General features: G+C 48.1%; 4 protein-coding genes across 4 annotated transcripts; 2 read left to right on the top strand and 2 right to left on the bottom strand.

Moving 5' to 3' along the window:
• Positions 1–2,755: 2,755 nt before the first annotated feature.
• IAQ61_003029 (uncharacterized protein) lies at positions 2,756–3,235 on the bottom strand (the record flags this gene model as incomplete). Its single annotated transcript, XM_003844645.1, has 1 exon — positions 2,756–3,235. The coding sequence occupies one exon, from the start codon at positions 3,233–3,235 to the stop codon at positions 2,756–2,758; it is 480 nt and encodes a 159-aa protein (XP_003844693.1).
• Positions 3,236–5,349: 2,114 nt separating this feature from the next.
• IAQ61_003030 (uncharacterized protein) lies at positions 5,350–6,869 on the top strand (the record flags this gene model as incomplete). The annotated part of the gene is made up of 3 exons (XM_066095802.1): positions 5,350–5,543; positions 5,656–5,930; positions 5,977–6,869. 3 exons carry the CDS (start codon positions 5,350–5,352, stop codon positions 6,867–6,869), a joined length of 1,362 nt encoding a protein of 453 aa, XP_065954047.1.
• A 413-nt stretch (positions 6,870–7,282) lies between these two features.
• On the top strand, positions 7,283–9,226 carry CPR6 (peptidyl-prolyl cis-trans isomerase cpr6). Its single transcript, XM_003844647.2, has 4 exons — positions 7,283–7,528; positions 7,615–7,682; positions 7,763–8,027; positions 8,123–9,226. Exons 1-4 carry the CDS (start codon positions 7,510–7,512, stop codon positions 8,902–8,904), a joined length of 1,134 nt encoding a protein of 377 aa, XP_003844695.2. The 5' UTR covers positions 7,283–7,509; the 3' UTR covers positions 8,905–9,226.
• Positions 9,227–9,426: 200 nt separating this feature from the next.
• IAQ61_003032 (uncharacterized protein) lies at positions 9,427–15,159 on the bottom strand. The gene is made up of 2 exons (XM_066095803.1): positions 11,852–15,159; positions 9,427–11,794 (listed from the first exon to the last, which is right to left on the bottom strand). The coding sequence occupies exons 1-2, from the start codon at positions 14,808–14,810 to the stop codon at positions 10,035–10,037; spliced, it is 4,719 nt and encodes a 1,572-aa protein (XP_065954048.1). The 5' UTR covers positions 14,811–15,159; the 3' UTR covers positions 9,427–10,034.
• Positions 15,160–15,634: the final 475 nt, after the last annotated feature.

The following is a 15,634-nucleotide window of genomic DNA, read 5'->3' on the forward strand; positions in this document are numbered from 1 at the left end:
ATAGTATTTAGTATCTTAAAGGAGAGGTAAGCCCTCTACGCCTTTTTATAGGTGTGTAGTGTGTTTGCTTAGTAGTAGTAGTAGTAGTAGTGTTAGACTTGGTCCGTCTTGTGTTAGGCCTAGGCTTAGGCATAAGCCTAAGCCCTTCACACCTAGGATCTATAGGGGGAACCTTAGAGGAGCTAGAGTCCTTATCTTTAGATAAGGAGCTTTAGGCGCCCTTAGCTATAAGAGTAGCCTTACGCGCAAGCTTAGTAGTAGTAGTAGTAGTAGCTTTTACTAGCTCCTGCTATTTAGCCTTACTCTCCTTAAGGAGTACTAAGATCCTTCTCTTCTTATCCTTAAGAAGATCTTAGCTCTTACCTACTTACTTCCTTACTAGAAAGGATAGTATAGAATATTAGGTAAGCTTAAGGCTAAATTAGTTTATTAGTATTTAATCTTACTAAAAGTAGAATAAAAGAAAATTCTTATATAGATTATTTATATTAGGATATAGCTATACTTAGAGGAGCACTACTAGTACTAAGTCCCCTTACTAGAGGAGTTATAGTATTTACTATTAGACTTATTAAAGAGTATAAAGTATAGATAATTTAAATAAGTTTTAGTATAATAAATACTAGGCTCCCTATAATAGGAGGATCTTAGGGTCTCCTTAGAAGCTAGAGAGAGAGTAGGAGTGGGAGTAAGGGCCTTAGTTAGGGTCTAGGGAGGAGTAAGAGCTAGAGAGGGAAAAGGAGCTAGAGAAGGAGTAAGAGCTAGGATAGAGATATACCCCTTTTTTAACTTCTTAATCTTAGCTAAATATAACTATATATACTTCTTATAAGTAGTATTAATTAAGGCTTTCTTAATAGTAGTAGTAGCTATATACCTAGTAGCTATACTCTTAGTAGTAGCCTTATACTTAGTAGCTATATACTAAGCCTCTTTAGTAGCTTTAGTAGTAGCGTGTTTAGCCTTAGTAGTAATAGTAGCCTTAGTAGTATAAGAAGTATTAAGGGTAGTATAAGTAAAGTAAGTATAGGTAGTAGTTTTAAACTTTAACTAAGACATAGGTTAGTAGGAATATAAGTATAAGTTAGATCTTTAGAGTTATATAATCTTAAAATTTAGGGTATAGTAAAGATTAAAGTTAGGTAAGATAGGTTTAGAGCTTACTCTAGATAATATCTTAGTATATAAGTATATAAGCCTAATAAGGAAAGTGTACTAGCTTTAAACTAGTATCTAAAGGGTATACTAATTTAACCCTTTAGATATATAATACTCTAATTAGCTATACTAGCTATCTATCTATATATAGATAAAATATAATAAGAAGATCTACCTATACCTAGGAGGTATATTATAGGAGGGATAATAACTAGATTATAGAGTATCTTAATCTAATTAATTCTAATTAATCCTAATTAATACCCCTATATAACCTACTATCTAATTAACTACTAGCTTACTACTAAGTGCCTAATAGAAACAGGAGCTCTAGTAAGGAAGGTTTACTAATTATACACCTTCTAGTAAGGGTAGCTAAAGCTCTATTTATATACGTCTAATCATAGTAGATATAATCTAATAATCCATCTCCCAAATCATTCCTAACCTTCGTGATCCAAATTTCTACACGGGGGATTTAAGTTGTGTACTAGCCTTAAGGAAGATTGCGACAAGCGTTATTAATAGTATTTAGTATCTTAGTAGAGAGTAGATTACTATTGTAAAAAATTGTTTACTATAGAATAGTACGCTAGGGGTTTACTATATAGGTGTAAACTAACCTTATGTATACCTATAAATAGGTTTAAAGTAGTAGTTTACTTTTATAGTAGGGGTTTAAATTAAGTATAAAAAGTAGTTTTATTTCTATTATACGCTATAATACCTAACTAAGACTAAAAGGGGTAGAAAAGATTAGCTTCACGCTATACGCATATATAACATAATAATAAGTCATAATATTTTTACTAATAGGAGGTAGTAATAATAGAGGTGGTGATAATAGAGGTGGTGATAATAGAGGTGGTGATAATAGAGGTGGTGATAATAGAGGTGGTAGAGGTGGTGATAATAGAGGTGGTGGAGGTGGTGATAATAGAGGTGGTGATAATAGAGGTGGTGGAGGTGGTGATAATAGAGGTGGTGGAGGTGGTGATAATAGAGGTGGTGGAGGTGGTGATAATAGAGGTGGTAGAGGTAGTAGAGGTGGTGGTAGAGGTAGTAGAGATGGTGGTGGTGATAGAGGTGGTGGAGGTGGTGGAGGTGGTGGAGGTGGTGGAGGTGGTGGAGGTGGTGGAGGTGGTGGTAGAGGTAGTGAAGAAGATTAAAGAAAGGAGGGGTAAAATACTTAAATAGTAGGAAACTAGGTATTACTACGTAATACTAGTAGATTAATAGAAGTAGAAATAAAAGTAGTTTACTTTTATAGAATATATAGTATAATAAACTATATTTAGGTTTACTTCTTCTACCTAAACTACTTCTTAGTCTACTTTAGATAAATATAGCTACTGTAAACCGGTTTTGTACCATAGTGGATCTAGGATTAGGTGTTGCCTAAGCCCTTTATAACCTTAATTAGTGTTCTAGGGTAACCTTTTTGTAGACTCTTTTAGCCGCTCTGTATAATCTACCACGTCTACGTAATAATATTATTGTATTACATAGCCTATTAATTACAAGACAAGAAACAAATATACGATTAACAATCGTGCTATCTTATCCAGAGTGATAGTTTTAATATACGTTTCGGCTATCACGATTCTCGACAAACGCCCCGTTTGCACCCTTCGCATAGATGGGATTTGTGTGGTGGGGTCGTCTTTGATCCATGGTATGGCTGCGCCTGCGCGACGCCCGCCCACTTCAGCAGTCTGTAGGTAACTCGGTCGGTATATGACGTCTCGTCCAGTTTCAGTTTTCCGAGCCTCTTGCACTCTTCGCAGCGCTGTTTGAATACTACAGCGTTATAGGTACCATCGCGGTATTTTCTGATTAACAGAGTCACTTTGCCACTACTCCAAGATCTTGTTGAACAGTTGGCATTGTAGCATCGGAAAACGCCTCTAGCGTAGGTGGAGTATTCTTCGTTGACCCCTTCGGCGCTATCTTCCGCATGGAAAACCAACAAGCTGATATGTTTGGAGACCGCATTCGTGACTTCTTGGTGGAGTGATGGATACATGCGCGAGGATTTGTTCGCTTCCTTTAAAGTGTGACTTTTCTTCTTGCTCATCTTGGATGAGAAGAGGGAGACGGCTGAAATTTTTTTGGTATGAGAGCTTGAACTATAAGGAGATGCGTGGTGGAAAGGTTGGAAGCATTTCAGGAGTCGCACAGGATAGTTCTTATCATGAAGTGGTTGGAGCCTCGAGGCATCCATTCTCCAAGCAGTCACGTCACTACTCTGCCTCATTTGTCGTACATATGCATACCCCGACTTTCCATGGCACAGCAACCAGTTGAAATTTCCTTACATGCGACAATAAACCCAGTAGCTAGGCTCTCACCGGTATTTCATGACTATTGAAGAGGGGTATTTCCATCGATTATTGTTGTTATCACTGCATTGGGAATAGCTGGAGGATGTGCCGAGAACGTGGGTTAATTCAGGCATCAAGCTGCGGGACAACTGTCAACTAGGCATGAATTTTTAACCCTGTGAGCGAGTGATGTGTGGAGGTGCATCGAATAATTTGTAGAACTCTCATCTGCCTCAGGCTAAAAGTCGCACGCCACTCATGCTGTAGCTGTATCCCTTCCTGCAAGATGACAAGACACGGTGTGAATCATAGACAATGAGCATACCTCTTCAAATCATTTACGCTGCGCTTTTAACACGAGTGTGCTCTCAGTGTTACGCGATGGATTTCGTTAGGAGGGCAATAATCTCATTGATAAATCTTTACCTCATCTATGTAGATCAATGTTCTCTCCCTGCCGTTCTAACGAAAATCAAATGTACTGAACACTTGCTCCATGTTGTGACAAAGCGGTTTGTATGGTAAGTATTCAATTTGGACCCTTTTGGGGACGACGACAAGCGTCCTGTCTGCCTCCATTCAGTCATGTCCAGTAGCTAGTTAGTTCACCCCTTTTGACAGGTCTTTGCTTATATCCGAGTGAAGAAAGTGACATTACATATCCAAGATTCACTAATGTTGTGATGCACTCAAAACATCCCGCCAAATTTCAATAGCATGGGTTAGGACCGATGCATGACCGTACAAGTGCCTGTGTTCTTTAGACTTTGATCTCAGCTCTCTTTTCTATCGGGATATCGTTCTGCACAGCCTTCGCCCCCAGGACCATGACTCCAAATGCTCAAGCAAACGTAGTTATCTATCACAAGTTACGTCCGAGTAGGTCTACTGCTTAGCGCGTCGACAGCAGATGGAGGTGCAGAGAAAGAATGAGATAGCAATCAAGAGCTGACCCAAATCACTACTTCACTCTGCAAATTTCCAGTAGAGTTCATAGCTTATGACCCACAGGAACCAGAAATTTTCTTTGAAGGCAGAACTTGCTAAGGGCAGCCAAGTTCTGTACTCAAGCCTACTAACAAATGCTAAAGGAGCTTGATCAGCAATATCCATCGCTCATCCATTGTTGTACAAATGGTCTTCAGTGTGAGCAAATACATTAAACGTAACGAAAAGATGGGAACAGTTGCGAAGGGTTCATGTCAAAACTGTCAACGCAATTATGGAGATGTTACCTGATTGTAGGAGGAACCTTGACATTCTTCTGAGAATTACTATCGCTGTATTCGCAGTCAGGCTTATGGTACTGTAACAGATCTTTGACGTGTTTCTAGACTTCTGTGGCAGCATAAAAGAGGATATACCAACGAACTTAGGTATGCAGATATAGCCAGGCGATCAAATACGGTTCCGAGGTCAATCAACGGTAGAGTAGGTAAGGTGAATGTCCAAGACGTATACACCCTACTTACGTATCTGGGGCCGACGATGACGTAGTGAGTTAACCCATCCGGGACTCGGGAGCGTTCTGGCAGGAACATCTGATTGACAACCTGACCTGACCCAACACAACCAACACACACGCCTTCCCGCTGTCTCCCTTTCCTTCATCCTTCCCATAACCCCATTTCTTGCAAACCCAACCGGCTTTGACTCATGTCTTTCAAACCTCACATATCCTTATCATCTACCGAGCTTCACGACTCATTACCGCTGCAATAACTACTGCGCCCTTGCCCTTTCTACTCCCCCCGCATTTCCAAACCCCTCAAGGCCTACCCTCGCAGGCTATACACGGCCTCTGCGCAGGGCCAGTACCCGCAATCCCTACCCCCCACGGGCTGCGATTTCCAGTACCAGTTTCACCATGCGCGATCTTCGTAGACAGGCGCTCGAGAGCCACAAGACAGTTTCTCGCAAGGCGCGCTCACGCATTGTCTCAACTGCGGCCTCCAAGTCCAACTCAGCGGCAGCGTCACCTGCTCAGTCGCGCGCAGCCAGCCGTACGCGGCCAGTCTCGGATGACGACGAAGAATATCACAGCGATGGTACTGCTATGAGGTAAGTTTTCACATGTTCGCAACTTTTGTAATTCTCCAACATGGCCATCTGTGACACATTCCCCTTGCGCTCCAGCAAACCACTCAAAACTAGACTCATGTATTACTTGCAGTACAAACTCGATCGACGACGTGATCAACGGCGAGGATGTCGATATCCCAGAAGGGGCATGGAAGGCTGAGCTCAATACGCGCATCGAGCAGATCACCAATCTCAAGCGCAGCAGCACCGAGGGTCGCGCAGAGAGCCTGAATGCATATACGCATATCCTCATGGCACGATATGCGAAAGACGAGATCGAGGTGCATATCAGTGAGCTGTTGTCATCTATGCTTAGGAGCATCAAACAGGAGACAACGGAGCGCGAAGCGCTAAAAGCGCTAAAAGGCAAGCTCAACGATGCGTTGTGATGCAAGATACTGACACTGTCCAGCACTTGGAGTGACTATCCTCACACTGGACTCGGCTGATATCTACGACGATATCGCCGATCAGCTCAAGCGATCAATACAATCCTCTACATCTGTTGAGGTCAAGGCCAATGCGATTTACACGCTTGGCCTCGCCGCTTCCTTCGCCGGGGCAGGTGACGACGAGATTCTGGACATTATGAACTTTTTCCTAGAAATCGTTGAATCAGATGGCGCATCCGTAGATGCGCAAGATGATAGTGATGTAGTCATCGCAGCTCTAGAGCAGTGGGGTCTCCTCGCTACCCAAATCGAAGACTTGGAGGACGAGACGGAGGCTGCTGTCGAGGCGTTCGTCGAACAACTCGAGAGTGCAGACTCGGGAGTCCAAGTCGCCGCTGGCGAGAACATTGCTCTCCTGTACGAGAAGTCTTATACAGCAGTAGAAGCCGACGATGAAGAGCCATCAGACGCCGATGATTCTGACGATCCCGAAGTCGTCAAAGATGACATACGCATGGTCAAGCGCTACCAAGTGTACCGAAGGCAAGACCAACTTCTCCACACTCTCGACGGGCTCGCCAGCGTCTCTACGCGGCGCATTTCGAAGAAGGACCGCAAGACGCTTCATTCTTCGTTTGTCGATGTCCGTAATTCAGTCGAGCGACCGACACGTGGACCTGGCTATTCTACCACATTGGACAAAGAGACGGGCAAGGCTAAAGGCGCGGGCACTATTGAAGTCAGAATCAACAGCGGTGTCGTGGTCCGTATCGACAAGTGGTGGAAGTTGCTTCGTATGAATGCCCTGAGGAGGACGCTTCAAGGTGGCTTCACATATCACTATGATCAGAATGAGACGGTATCATCGGTTCTACCTTTCACAATGTCTAGACGGGTCAAGACAACGAAATAAGTGGGATATTTGGGAGGATTGCTCTTGGTGTTGATGTTTTGGATGCGAATGCGCGGAAAATTGCTGCCTGTGTTAGTTGAGCAGCCTTTGCTACTGTCAGGGCTTTTTTACTCGTTTAGTCCTGGTAGTCCAGACGGAAAGATGGGTGACTTTGATAAGTGGCATAGCAAATTAGAAAGGAATTGCTTTGCGTGCTCGTCACATTTGCTCTATGTGGTCTTAGTCGCGAGCGTCAGTTCACGCCGCGGACGTCCGCCCCCGCGTTACCCCTCACCCTCCCTCAAGTCGTCCATGGTTAACGTACTGTAGTTTTGCGTAGCTCTGCAATGGTTGCAATACGTTTCCCTCACACACCGCTTGTTTCAAATAATATAACATGTGCTATATTTTAATTTGACGATCGATCAAACCTCATGTCCTTCTCGTAGTACACGCAGCGGGGTTTAGCGCGGCAAGAGCTATAGCTTCGTGTAGAACGTTCTGGCAGCTTACGGGCGCGGCCTGTAGCTCTTTTTTCTTTCAGCCTCACTTCCTCTTAGTTTCACGTCTACGAGGAATTACTTTACGAATCCAGGTTATTCAACGAAGCTCTTATTCTCCTACTCTAACGCTTACACTTACAACTCTGCAAAGAAATTGAATGGTCATGGCTGAAACTAGTAAGTGCTTTTGCAACGCTGTATTGTGGAGCTTGTCATGAAGCTTCAAGGCATTGTGAAGAAGTCTATTAACTGACTCATTGCAGAGCGGTCTCGTGTCTTCTTCGACATTGCCATCGGCGGTGTCAAAGCCGGTCGTATTGCCTTTGAACTCGTACGTTACCTTACACTCACTCTCCCTTCTACCCACCATCCAATCAATCGAAGAACCGCACTAACAAAACGTTTCTACAGTACAACGAAATCGTCCCCAAGACTGCCGAGAACTTTCGCGCACTATGTACTGGCGAAAAGGGCATAGGCAATTCGGGCAAGCCTCTCCACTACAAGGGCTCTAGCTTCCACCGTGTGATCAAGGGCTTCATGATCCAGGGTGGAGATTTCACACAGGGTAATGGAACAGGTGGAGAGAGTATCTATGGGGAGAAATTCGAGGATGAGAACTTCGAGAAGATGCACACGAAGCCGTTTTTACTGAGTATGGCAAACGCTGGGCCTGGTATGTTCCCTTGACCTCCCGTTCTAGGAAGGCAACATGGTGTGGGGATCTTTTTGGATATGAGAATTCAGTGGCTAACTTGAAGATAAAAATAGGCACTAACGGTTCCCAATTCTTCGTTACTACGGTTCCAACTCCACACCTCGACAAGAAACACGTTGTGTTCGGTGAAGTTATAGCCGGCAAATCCATCGTCCGCCAAATCGAAAACCTAAAGGTCCAATCTGGCGATAAACCCTGGCAGGATGCTACAATCATTGATTGTGGTGAACTCACCGGCGAAGAGTACGACAAGGCCACCATCAAGGTGTCTGACGCGACAGGCGACCCCTACGAAGACTACCCCGAAGACCAAAAAGCCAATAGTGAAGATGAATGGGATGGCAAAGAGATCCTGAAGATAGCCACCGAGCTCAAGACTATGGGCAATGATGCCTTCAAAAAGGGCGACAACAACCTCGCCCTGAACAAATACCAAAAGGGCATCCGATACCTGCAAGAATATCCCGTGCCACTCGACTCGGACCCAGCAGACCTCTGGCCCGCGCTGAACGCCTTGAAAATACAACTTTACTCTAACTCGGCCCTCTTGCAGAATAAGATTGGACAGTTCGCGGAAGCAGCCGAGAGCGCGACGAAGGCGCTGGAGATGGAGGGCATTTCCGACAAGGATAAAGCCAAGGCGCTGTTCCGACGCGCGACGGCTAGGGCAGGCAAGAAGAATGAGGATGAGGCGTTGAGGGATTTGAACGAGGCGGCGAAGTTGGCGCCCGGGGATGCAGCAATTCTTAAGGAGTTGGATGTTGTGAAGAAGAGGGTGCAGGCGCGCAAGGAGAAGGAGAAGAAGGTCTATGCTAATGCCTTCAACTTTGACTGAGGTTGTTGTTCTGTGAATGGGTGGAAGGAAAGCCCGGGAGAACAAAAGATGTGGTCTTGGAGGTCAATGCCACGAGTGGTATGCATATTAATGAGAAGGGGTGTGTTGTCAGACTCACGTGTTTTCACAGTATTGTGTTAAAGAGACTAGAAAATTCCTCCTCACCCTTAGACTTGACATCATGTCCGCAGGACACACCAGAATACAAAATGGCTCTAGGACTTGATACACACAAACTCCAGAAAATCCGAAAAGGCGATCGGTGAAGACTTTAATTATCACATGGAAGAAGGGCGACATTTTTGTGATTCAGGAATTGCGATGCGACGTTATGTCTGCCTTTTACCTTCATCTCTTCATGTGTGTGGTCAGTTATTGTTTCATATTCATGTCCAGCAAATACTTATGCATTTCTTGTGATACGTCCTTGGATCTATGTCCGGCTCCACATGTCATGTTAAAGGAACATGACATGCAGTAAGATGCCAGACACAAAAATGCAGGTATACAGTACATCAGACGCCTGTAAAATAACAAACTCATGTGGAAAAAATCCAAAAAAGGTACAGTTGTGTATGTAGATATATAATCATCGCTAGAGAACCGTTCTTATCACATCTCATCATGTACATTGGATTTCTTAGATATGTTCCTGTCCTTCCCTTCATGGGATTCACACGCCCAGCTCTTTCTTACCCTATCCTGTCCTGTCCTGTCTCTTCCTTTCTTTTCGATTCCTTTGCCTTTCTCGGTTGTCATGTCGTTTGGAGAAGAGGCAGAGTATATCAGTCCATCCATGCTATGCCGTGCAGGCTGCTCAGTTATGTGAATGTATGCTCGCTCGCTCCCCACCCTACGACACCCCCGGCCTTCCCTCACTATTCCCTCACCCTCGTCCCAATGGCCATCATCAGTTCATCCACATCTTCACGACATCACGCCTCTCTTCGTAAAAACCCCTGCTTCTCCTTCTCCCTCTTCCTCTCCTTCTCGTCTCTACCCAACAACTCTCCCGCACTCTTCCGCCGCTTCAGCTCCCGTCTGCCTAATCCCAAGGACCCGAATCCTCGTTCCCCAAACGCACCAAAGCCCGCGCCCTTGGGCGACTCCCCAGTGAACCAACCATGTAGTCAGAATTCTTCGTCTCGTTCACGATCACGCGTACTTGTATGACGGGGCGAGAAAATGGGCTCATCCCGGTTTTTGGGGGTCAGAGTAGAGAGTGGGTTGTGGCTTGAGTAGGATGTGGTTGTTGTAGTGCTGGTCGTGGTGGTATGGGTACTGATAGGAATATTGAAGTTGGAGTTGTAGTCGTTATTTGGCGAGTTCTTGTGCGAGTTATGGTGATGGCTGGATTGTGAGTTCTTAGAGCGGAGCGAGAGTTCTGTGAATGCGCCTAAAGCACTGTGGCGAGAATCTCGTTCGTTGCTGCGGCTTCGGCTACGGGAGCGGTGACGATGAGACTTGTCTTTATCTTCCTTGTCCTTTTTGCTTCTATGACTGTCCCGGTCGCGGTCCTTGTCTTTGGACTTGTGGGAATGGTGTTTATCCCGCTTTTCCTCTTTTTCCCGCTCTTTTTCTTCTTCGCGTTCACGCTCTCGCTCTTTCTCGGCCTTTTTCTCCTTCCTGTCCTTTTTCTCTTTTTTCTTCTCATCGTCGTCCTTGTCCTTGTCCTTGTCTTTATCCTTATCTTTTCGCTTGCGGTTGAACGGAAGGACGCCTCGAAAACTGCGCTCTTTTCGTTCCTTCTCTTTGCCTTCCTTGGAGTTGAAGGCTGGGAGGGCCGTAGTGTACTCTTCCTCCTGGATACTGCCATTTTCGCTGCCTTGCATGCTCTGACCACCTGCACTGTGGGGTGGATAACCAAATCCCCGGCTGTTATTCTGGGGCTGTGTATTAATGTGCATGTTGGGGTTGCTGTAGTTGAACGAGTTCGCGGCAATGGAAGGCTCAGTCAAGGTCTGAGGGTAAGAAGGCGCTGGGGCCATGTGAAGCCCATCGCTAGAACCTGGCGGTGTGTCCTCTGCACCAGACGCATCAGCGCTGGCAGATGTAGATGCAGACTGAGATGCTGGTACAGAGTCGTGACCCGAGGGTGCCGAGCGACCAGACCATGCTTTGGAGATGGTGAAGGGGTTAGTGTAGGATATAGTGGCTGAGCTGCTGCTTTTTTGGGAGCTGGCAGAGGCGGAGATGCTGGTGTTTTGTTGATGTCGGGTCCGGGGTGCAGGTTGCATAGTGATAGGTGTGCTTGTTGTTGACGACGAAGAAAACTCTTCACCGGGATAAGGTGACATGGGAGCATCTTCAAACTCTTCCTCTTGAATCGGGCCACGATTTCGAGTAACGGCTCCACGATTGCTATCAATTCTCGAGCCTTGCAGCTGCTCAACAAGCTCCTCCCACTTCACGCTCAAAGAAGAAGAAGGCCGTTCTGCAGGTTCAGCGCGAGCCAGACAATCCTTGGTGCGTTCATTGAGTGACACGCAGATATTATGGAAGCGGAGAAGATCTCCGTCACCTGCCTGAATATCACCCGCACTCTTCTGTGTGTTGTCTAGCCATAAATTCACCAACATTGCAAAATTTCGCGAATGATCAATGAGGTATGGCAATGAAGGAAAGCCTTCTTTGAACGTAGGTGGGAGTCGATGGAGGATAGCGATAGGCGTGCTATAGGAAGGCGGAATTGGTGGCGTCGGGGATGCGGTCGTCGAGATGGAACAAATGTCATCAAGATACTTTTTGAACTCTGCGCGATGAGTCGATAAGAATGCATTCATCGGTTCCATCCATGCTTCTTTAGTACCAAACGATGACATGTTGGCCAAGCCCTGCAGTGATTTGGCAATGAGTGTAAAAGTTCTGCGGGCTTTGGTCTTGGGGTGATCTGCGGAAATGTCATCAGTACCCAGAGGCGTGACGCTGCTTGTGTACAGCCACATACCTTTTAGCAGACCAAAAAGCTTTGGATTTAGTACTGCTGGCACGAAGAATCGTAAGAACAGAAAGCCAGACACACTACTATACTGCACGGTCCGCAGGTAGTCTCCGTATCTATCGTCAGCGCAAGCTCTGATGTGCCTGAAGATGAGCCTGAGCTCCTGTGGACACCTTGATACTGAATTGTATATCGCTCGCCAGACTTCTTCCGTGCAGTTGATCAGCCGTCTCCAGTTCCTGTCAAGCTCATGTTGCGACGTCACCTTATTTGGATCGACTTCGCATTCAGGATCCTTCTCGTTGATCTCCCTCAGCTTTTCACTAAGCGTTTCTTCGAGATATTCTTTACCAAGCCGGCGCATGTGAAGGTCCAGAGACTTTGTGAGCAGAGTATTGCCGCGGAAAAGTAGATTGGCTTCTAGCTTCGCATTATTACCCATATCTCGCACGAAGAGCTCCCGGTCACCAGCAGACCCGAACATAGCGCGTGCTGACTCGTTCGACTCGCTGGATCCCAATCGCTGGCTGAAACGCAACCGACTAGCAGGCGAGTCTCGTAGTGTCCCATCAATCTCTTCCTCGACAAGCGCACAAATCCATTCGCCAGCAGCCCCAGAGACTTGGAAGATGTTAAGTAGATATTCGGACAGCTTCTTGAGTTCATTCGGTACCATGTGCGCGATTTGGAGCGTAAGGCTGTTCGAAAAGCGATGGAGCAATTCCGAGAGAGGATAGTAATCGCGCGCCATCAAAATGGCACATTCTTCGCTGCTGACCTTGATAAGTACTTCGCCAACGCTATTACCGTACATGTTGATCAATGGCCACCACTTCTCCATCTCTTGATTCGGGCCTAGGTCATCCAGATAGATATCTGTCTTTCCAATGGTCTGATCAAAGGTGGTGCCAGCATAGCCGCCTTCTGCAGCCAAGTCTGTGCTCAGGGCAGAGGTGAACAGGGGTTTTTCGCCGCTTGTATAACTTGGTGGCCGCTTCTTCAGCAGTAACGATGCTGTGTGAAGAGCAGGCAGGTCCAAGAATTCGAATTCTTCTCTCCAGAATGGCGCGTTTCCTTCATTCTTGGTCATGGTTTTCGCGCGGGTTTCTCCGTCTAGTAAGATCTCCATGAGGTATCCTCCCGGGTTGGCGTTGGCTGAGGAAGAAGGTCTGATAGGGGTGGCACCATCGGCAACCTTTGGACTGACGGGGGGTACTAGTCTCCCCTCAATGACTCTTATGAACAGCGACTTCTCCATGCGAAACATGTCATGTGTTCCAAACGACGGTGACAGTGTTCCTTCATCGTTGAGTGAGTCTGACTTTGGGCCATACAACTGTGGAACGGTAAAGGCGCGTAACAAGACAATCCAGACCTCGTACAAGACTCGTGATTCTAGAGATAGGAAGATGGGTCGTAACAGTGGCAGTGCAGAAGCTGAAGCAGTATACTGAGGATATATGGCTATGCAAAATTCGTTATCCAGAACAGAAGGATCCAGCCGCTGAACAGCACATCGAGAGAGTTGGGAAAGCTGGACGGTGGAGACGAGGGTGACATCGGTATCAGAGTAAAGCTTGAGCTCTCCATTTTCGCGAAGCGTGCAGGAGACTCTTCTCCACCGGCGAGAGCCGTGACTTTGCATGCGGTGGGTCTGCGGCCGAGAAACGACTCCTTTCGGGGTTCCCATGTTGCTGTAGGTCACACTTGTGTCCCAGTAGATCATCTTGCCAACCTTGATGATGGGAGCCTCCTTCTTGGGCGTCTCCTTGAGCAGCGACACTTCGGAGTGCCGCCTGCTGTCGGTCAGTCGTCGCTCCATGGTGACAGGAGCCTGAGGCTTGGCCATGCGGTTCTGTATGCCCTTTGGCCGCATCGGCGACCAACACAGTAGAGCGGCAAACCACATGTCAAACTCGTCTTGGGTCGGTGGGCGCAGGTGGACTTGGAGCTTCGAGTTGTGGACGATGACATGGAGGTAGGCGGTGAAGGCCTCGCCATCGTACGCGCTCTTGACATGGCAGCCTCTCAGATCCGGAATTAGCGTCCTCGTGTACGAAGTATCATTCTTGGGCTCATAGACCAGACTGCCGGCCTCTTCGTTGATGAAGCACGAGGAAAGGGCCCAGGGGCTGGACTCGCCACGGCGAAAAGCGAGCAGGCCCTGCATTCTGCCGCACGTGGAGCGCATAAGGGCCTTGAGTTTTCTGGCATCTGAAGCGGGCACGGGGGAGGGCCACGACTCGGGTGCGGCGGCATTGGGGTTGTTGGCAGCGGCTACGTTGGCTGGCGACTCGGTGCGTAGGGGCTGCTTGATGAGGCGGCTCCGAGAATTGGTACTCGAAGTGCGGGGTGGGGGCTGGTGCTGGTGCTGGTGCTGCTGGTGCTGCTGGTGCTGTTGCGAGGACGAGGGCGGCGAGATGGTGGAGATGTGGCCGATTGAGGTGACGACAGACTCCTCGAGACTCTGGAAGTTGGCCGTGGTCGTGCTGCTGGCAACGGAGCCAATGCGGTGACGGCCAGCGGCGAAGAGGCTCGAGGGCGAGCGGTCGCGGGTGCTCCTCTCCTCGAGGGTGCGAGTGCGTGGTCTCGTCTGGTCGCGCGCATTGCGATACTCGGTTTCGCTCGTGGCACGGGCGACAAAGGCCCGCGGATTGGTGGTACGCTGCTGCGACGACGACGAAGAGGGCTGACCAGGCTGGCCGGGCTGGCTGTGTTGCGAGTGGGGGCTGTTTGGGGGAGAGAAGTTCTGGCTGCCACCTCCGCCACTGCCTCCGCCGCCACCGCCGCTTCCACTGCCACTGCCGCAGCCAACTTCCTCAGGTATCGACAGGTCGTCGGGCGTCACTGTACGGATGGTGGTGCCCTTGGAGCGCTCGTCGCGCGGGCGGTCGGCGGTGTACTGCAAACCCTGGGCGGCCTCAGAGGCGCTCACCTCGCGCCGGCTCCTGCGCTGCTGGTCCATGTGTGTGCGGTGGCGAGGGCTCACCAGAGAGACCGCTGGCCTGCGTTGCGCTGATCATTGACGACGGCTCACGTCCAGGCGGCGGTGGGGGGGGGGGGGGGGAGGATGTGCCCAGGTGGTGCGGCGGGTGTGGGCAGCAGCTGCAAGTCAGGTCTTCGTGTCCAAGAGACGGCGCTGCCAGTGAGTGTCGAGGGGTGTGCTGTGGGGAAACAGTCGAGGGCGAGGGCGAGGGCGAGGGCTGCGAGACAAGAGCTTCCGTCCGGCGTGGCGCATCGCAGGCCGCCGTGTGGTGCCGTGTAGAGAGTGAGGTTGGTGGGTGAACTTCGGTCTCGCTCTCTGTAGAGTTCGGCGGCCGCATGTTAGTAAGACACAGGTGAGCACGAACTTGGGACCAAGGCTGGCTTGGCTTGGCAACCCCATCCTCTTCTTTCCAACCAATTCCACTTCGGGCACCCGTCGACATCAACACCACTCAACAAACAACCCACCTCGATCAACTGACACAGGCGGACGGGCGGCTACCATCACCGCAATCATGCAATGAAAGATAATCAATGGTAAATATTTATTAAACAAAAAAAAAAGACACGCTTGCCACGCATTGCCCTTGAACATTGACAGTCTACCTAACCATGTCTCTCAGCCAGCCAGCTACCAAAAAGCCCTGTTTCCCCCCAAACCTCCATTCGTAAGCCCATCCGCGACAACTGCCATATACGTAGAAATCAAAGAAGCCTGTGAAAATCGCCCAAATGGATATCAAAATTGGCCCAATACCCGCCCTGCACTTGCTCATAGAAGTAGCACTAATCGGACTATCAAAC

The sequence above is a fragment of the Plenodomus lingam genome (genome assembly GCF_022343315.1).
Source record: "Plenodomus lingam strain CAN1 chromosome Unknown contig_17, whole genome shotgun sequence".
Taxonomy (NCBI): domain Eukaryota; kingdom Fungi; phylum Ascomycota; class Dothideomycetes; order Pleosporales; family Leptosphaeriaceae; genus Plenodomus; species Plenodomus lingam.

What these genes read in the sequence shown, in the direction of transcription:
- CPR6 (XM_003844647.2), top strand. An exon ending in GTCGTATTGCCTTTGAACTC is followed by an intron (nt 7,683 to 7,762) that starts GTACGTTACCTT and finishes ACGTTTCTACAG; the next exon opens with TACAACGAAATCGTCCCCAA. An exon ending in TATGGCAAACGCTGGGCCTG is followed by an intron (nt 8,028 to 8,122) that starts GTATGTTCCCTT and finishes AGATAAAAATAG; the next exon opens with GCACTAACGGTTCCCAATTC.
- IAQ61_003032 (XM_066095803.1), bottom strand. Translation starts at nt 14,810, where the DNA reads ATGGACCAGCAGCGCAGGAGCCGGCGCGAGGTGAGCGCCTCTGAGGCC. An exon ending in GCTTTTTGGTCTGCTAAAAG is followed by an intron (nt 11,795 to 11,851) that starts GTATGTGGCTGT and finishes ACATTTCCGCAG; the next exon opens with ATCACCCCAAGACCAAAGCC.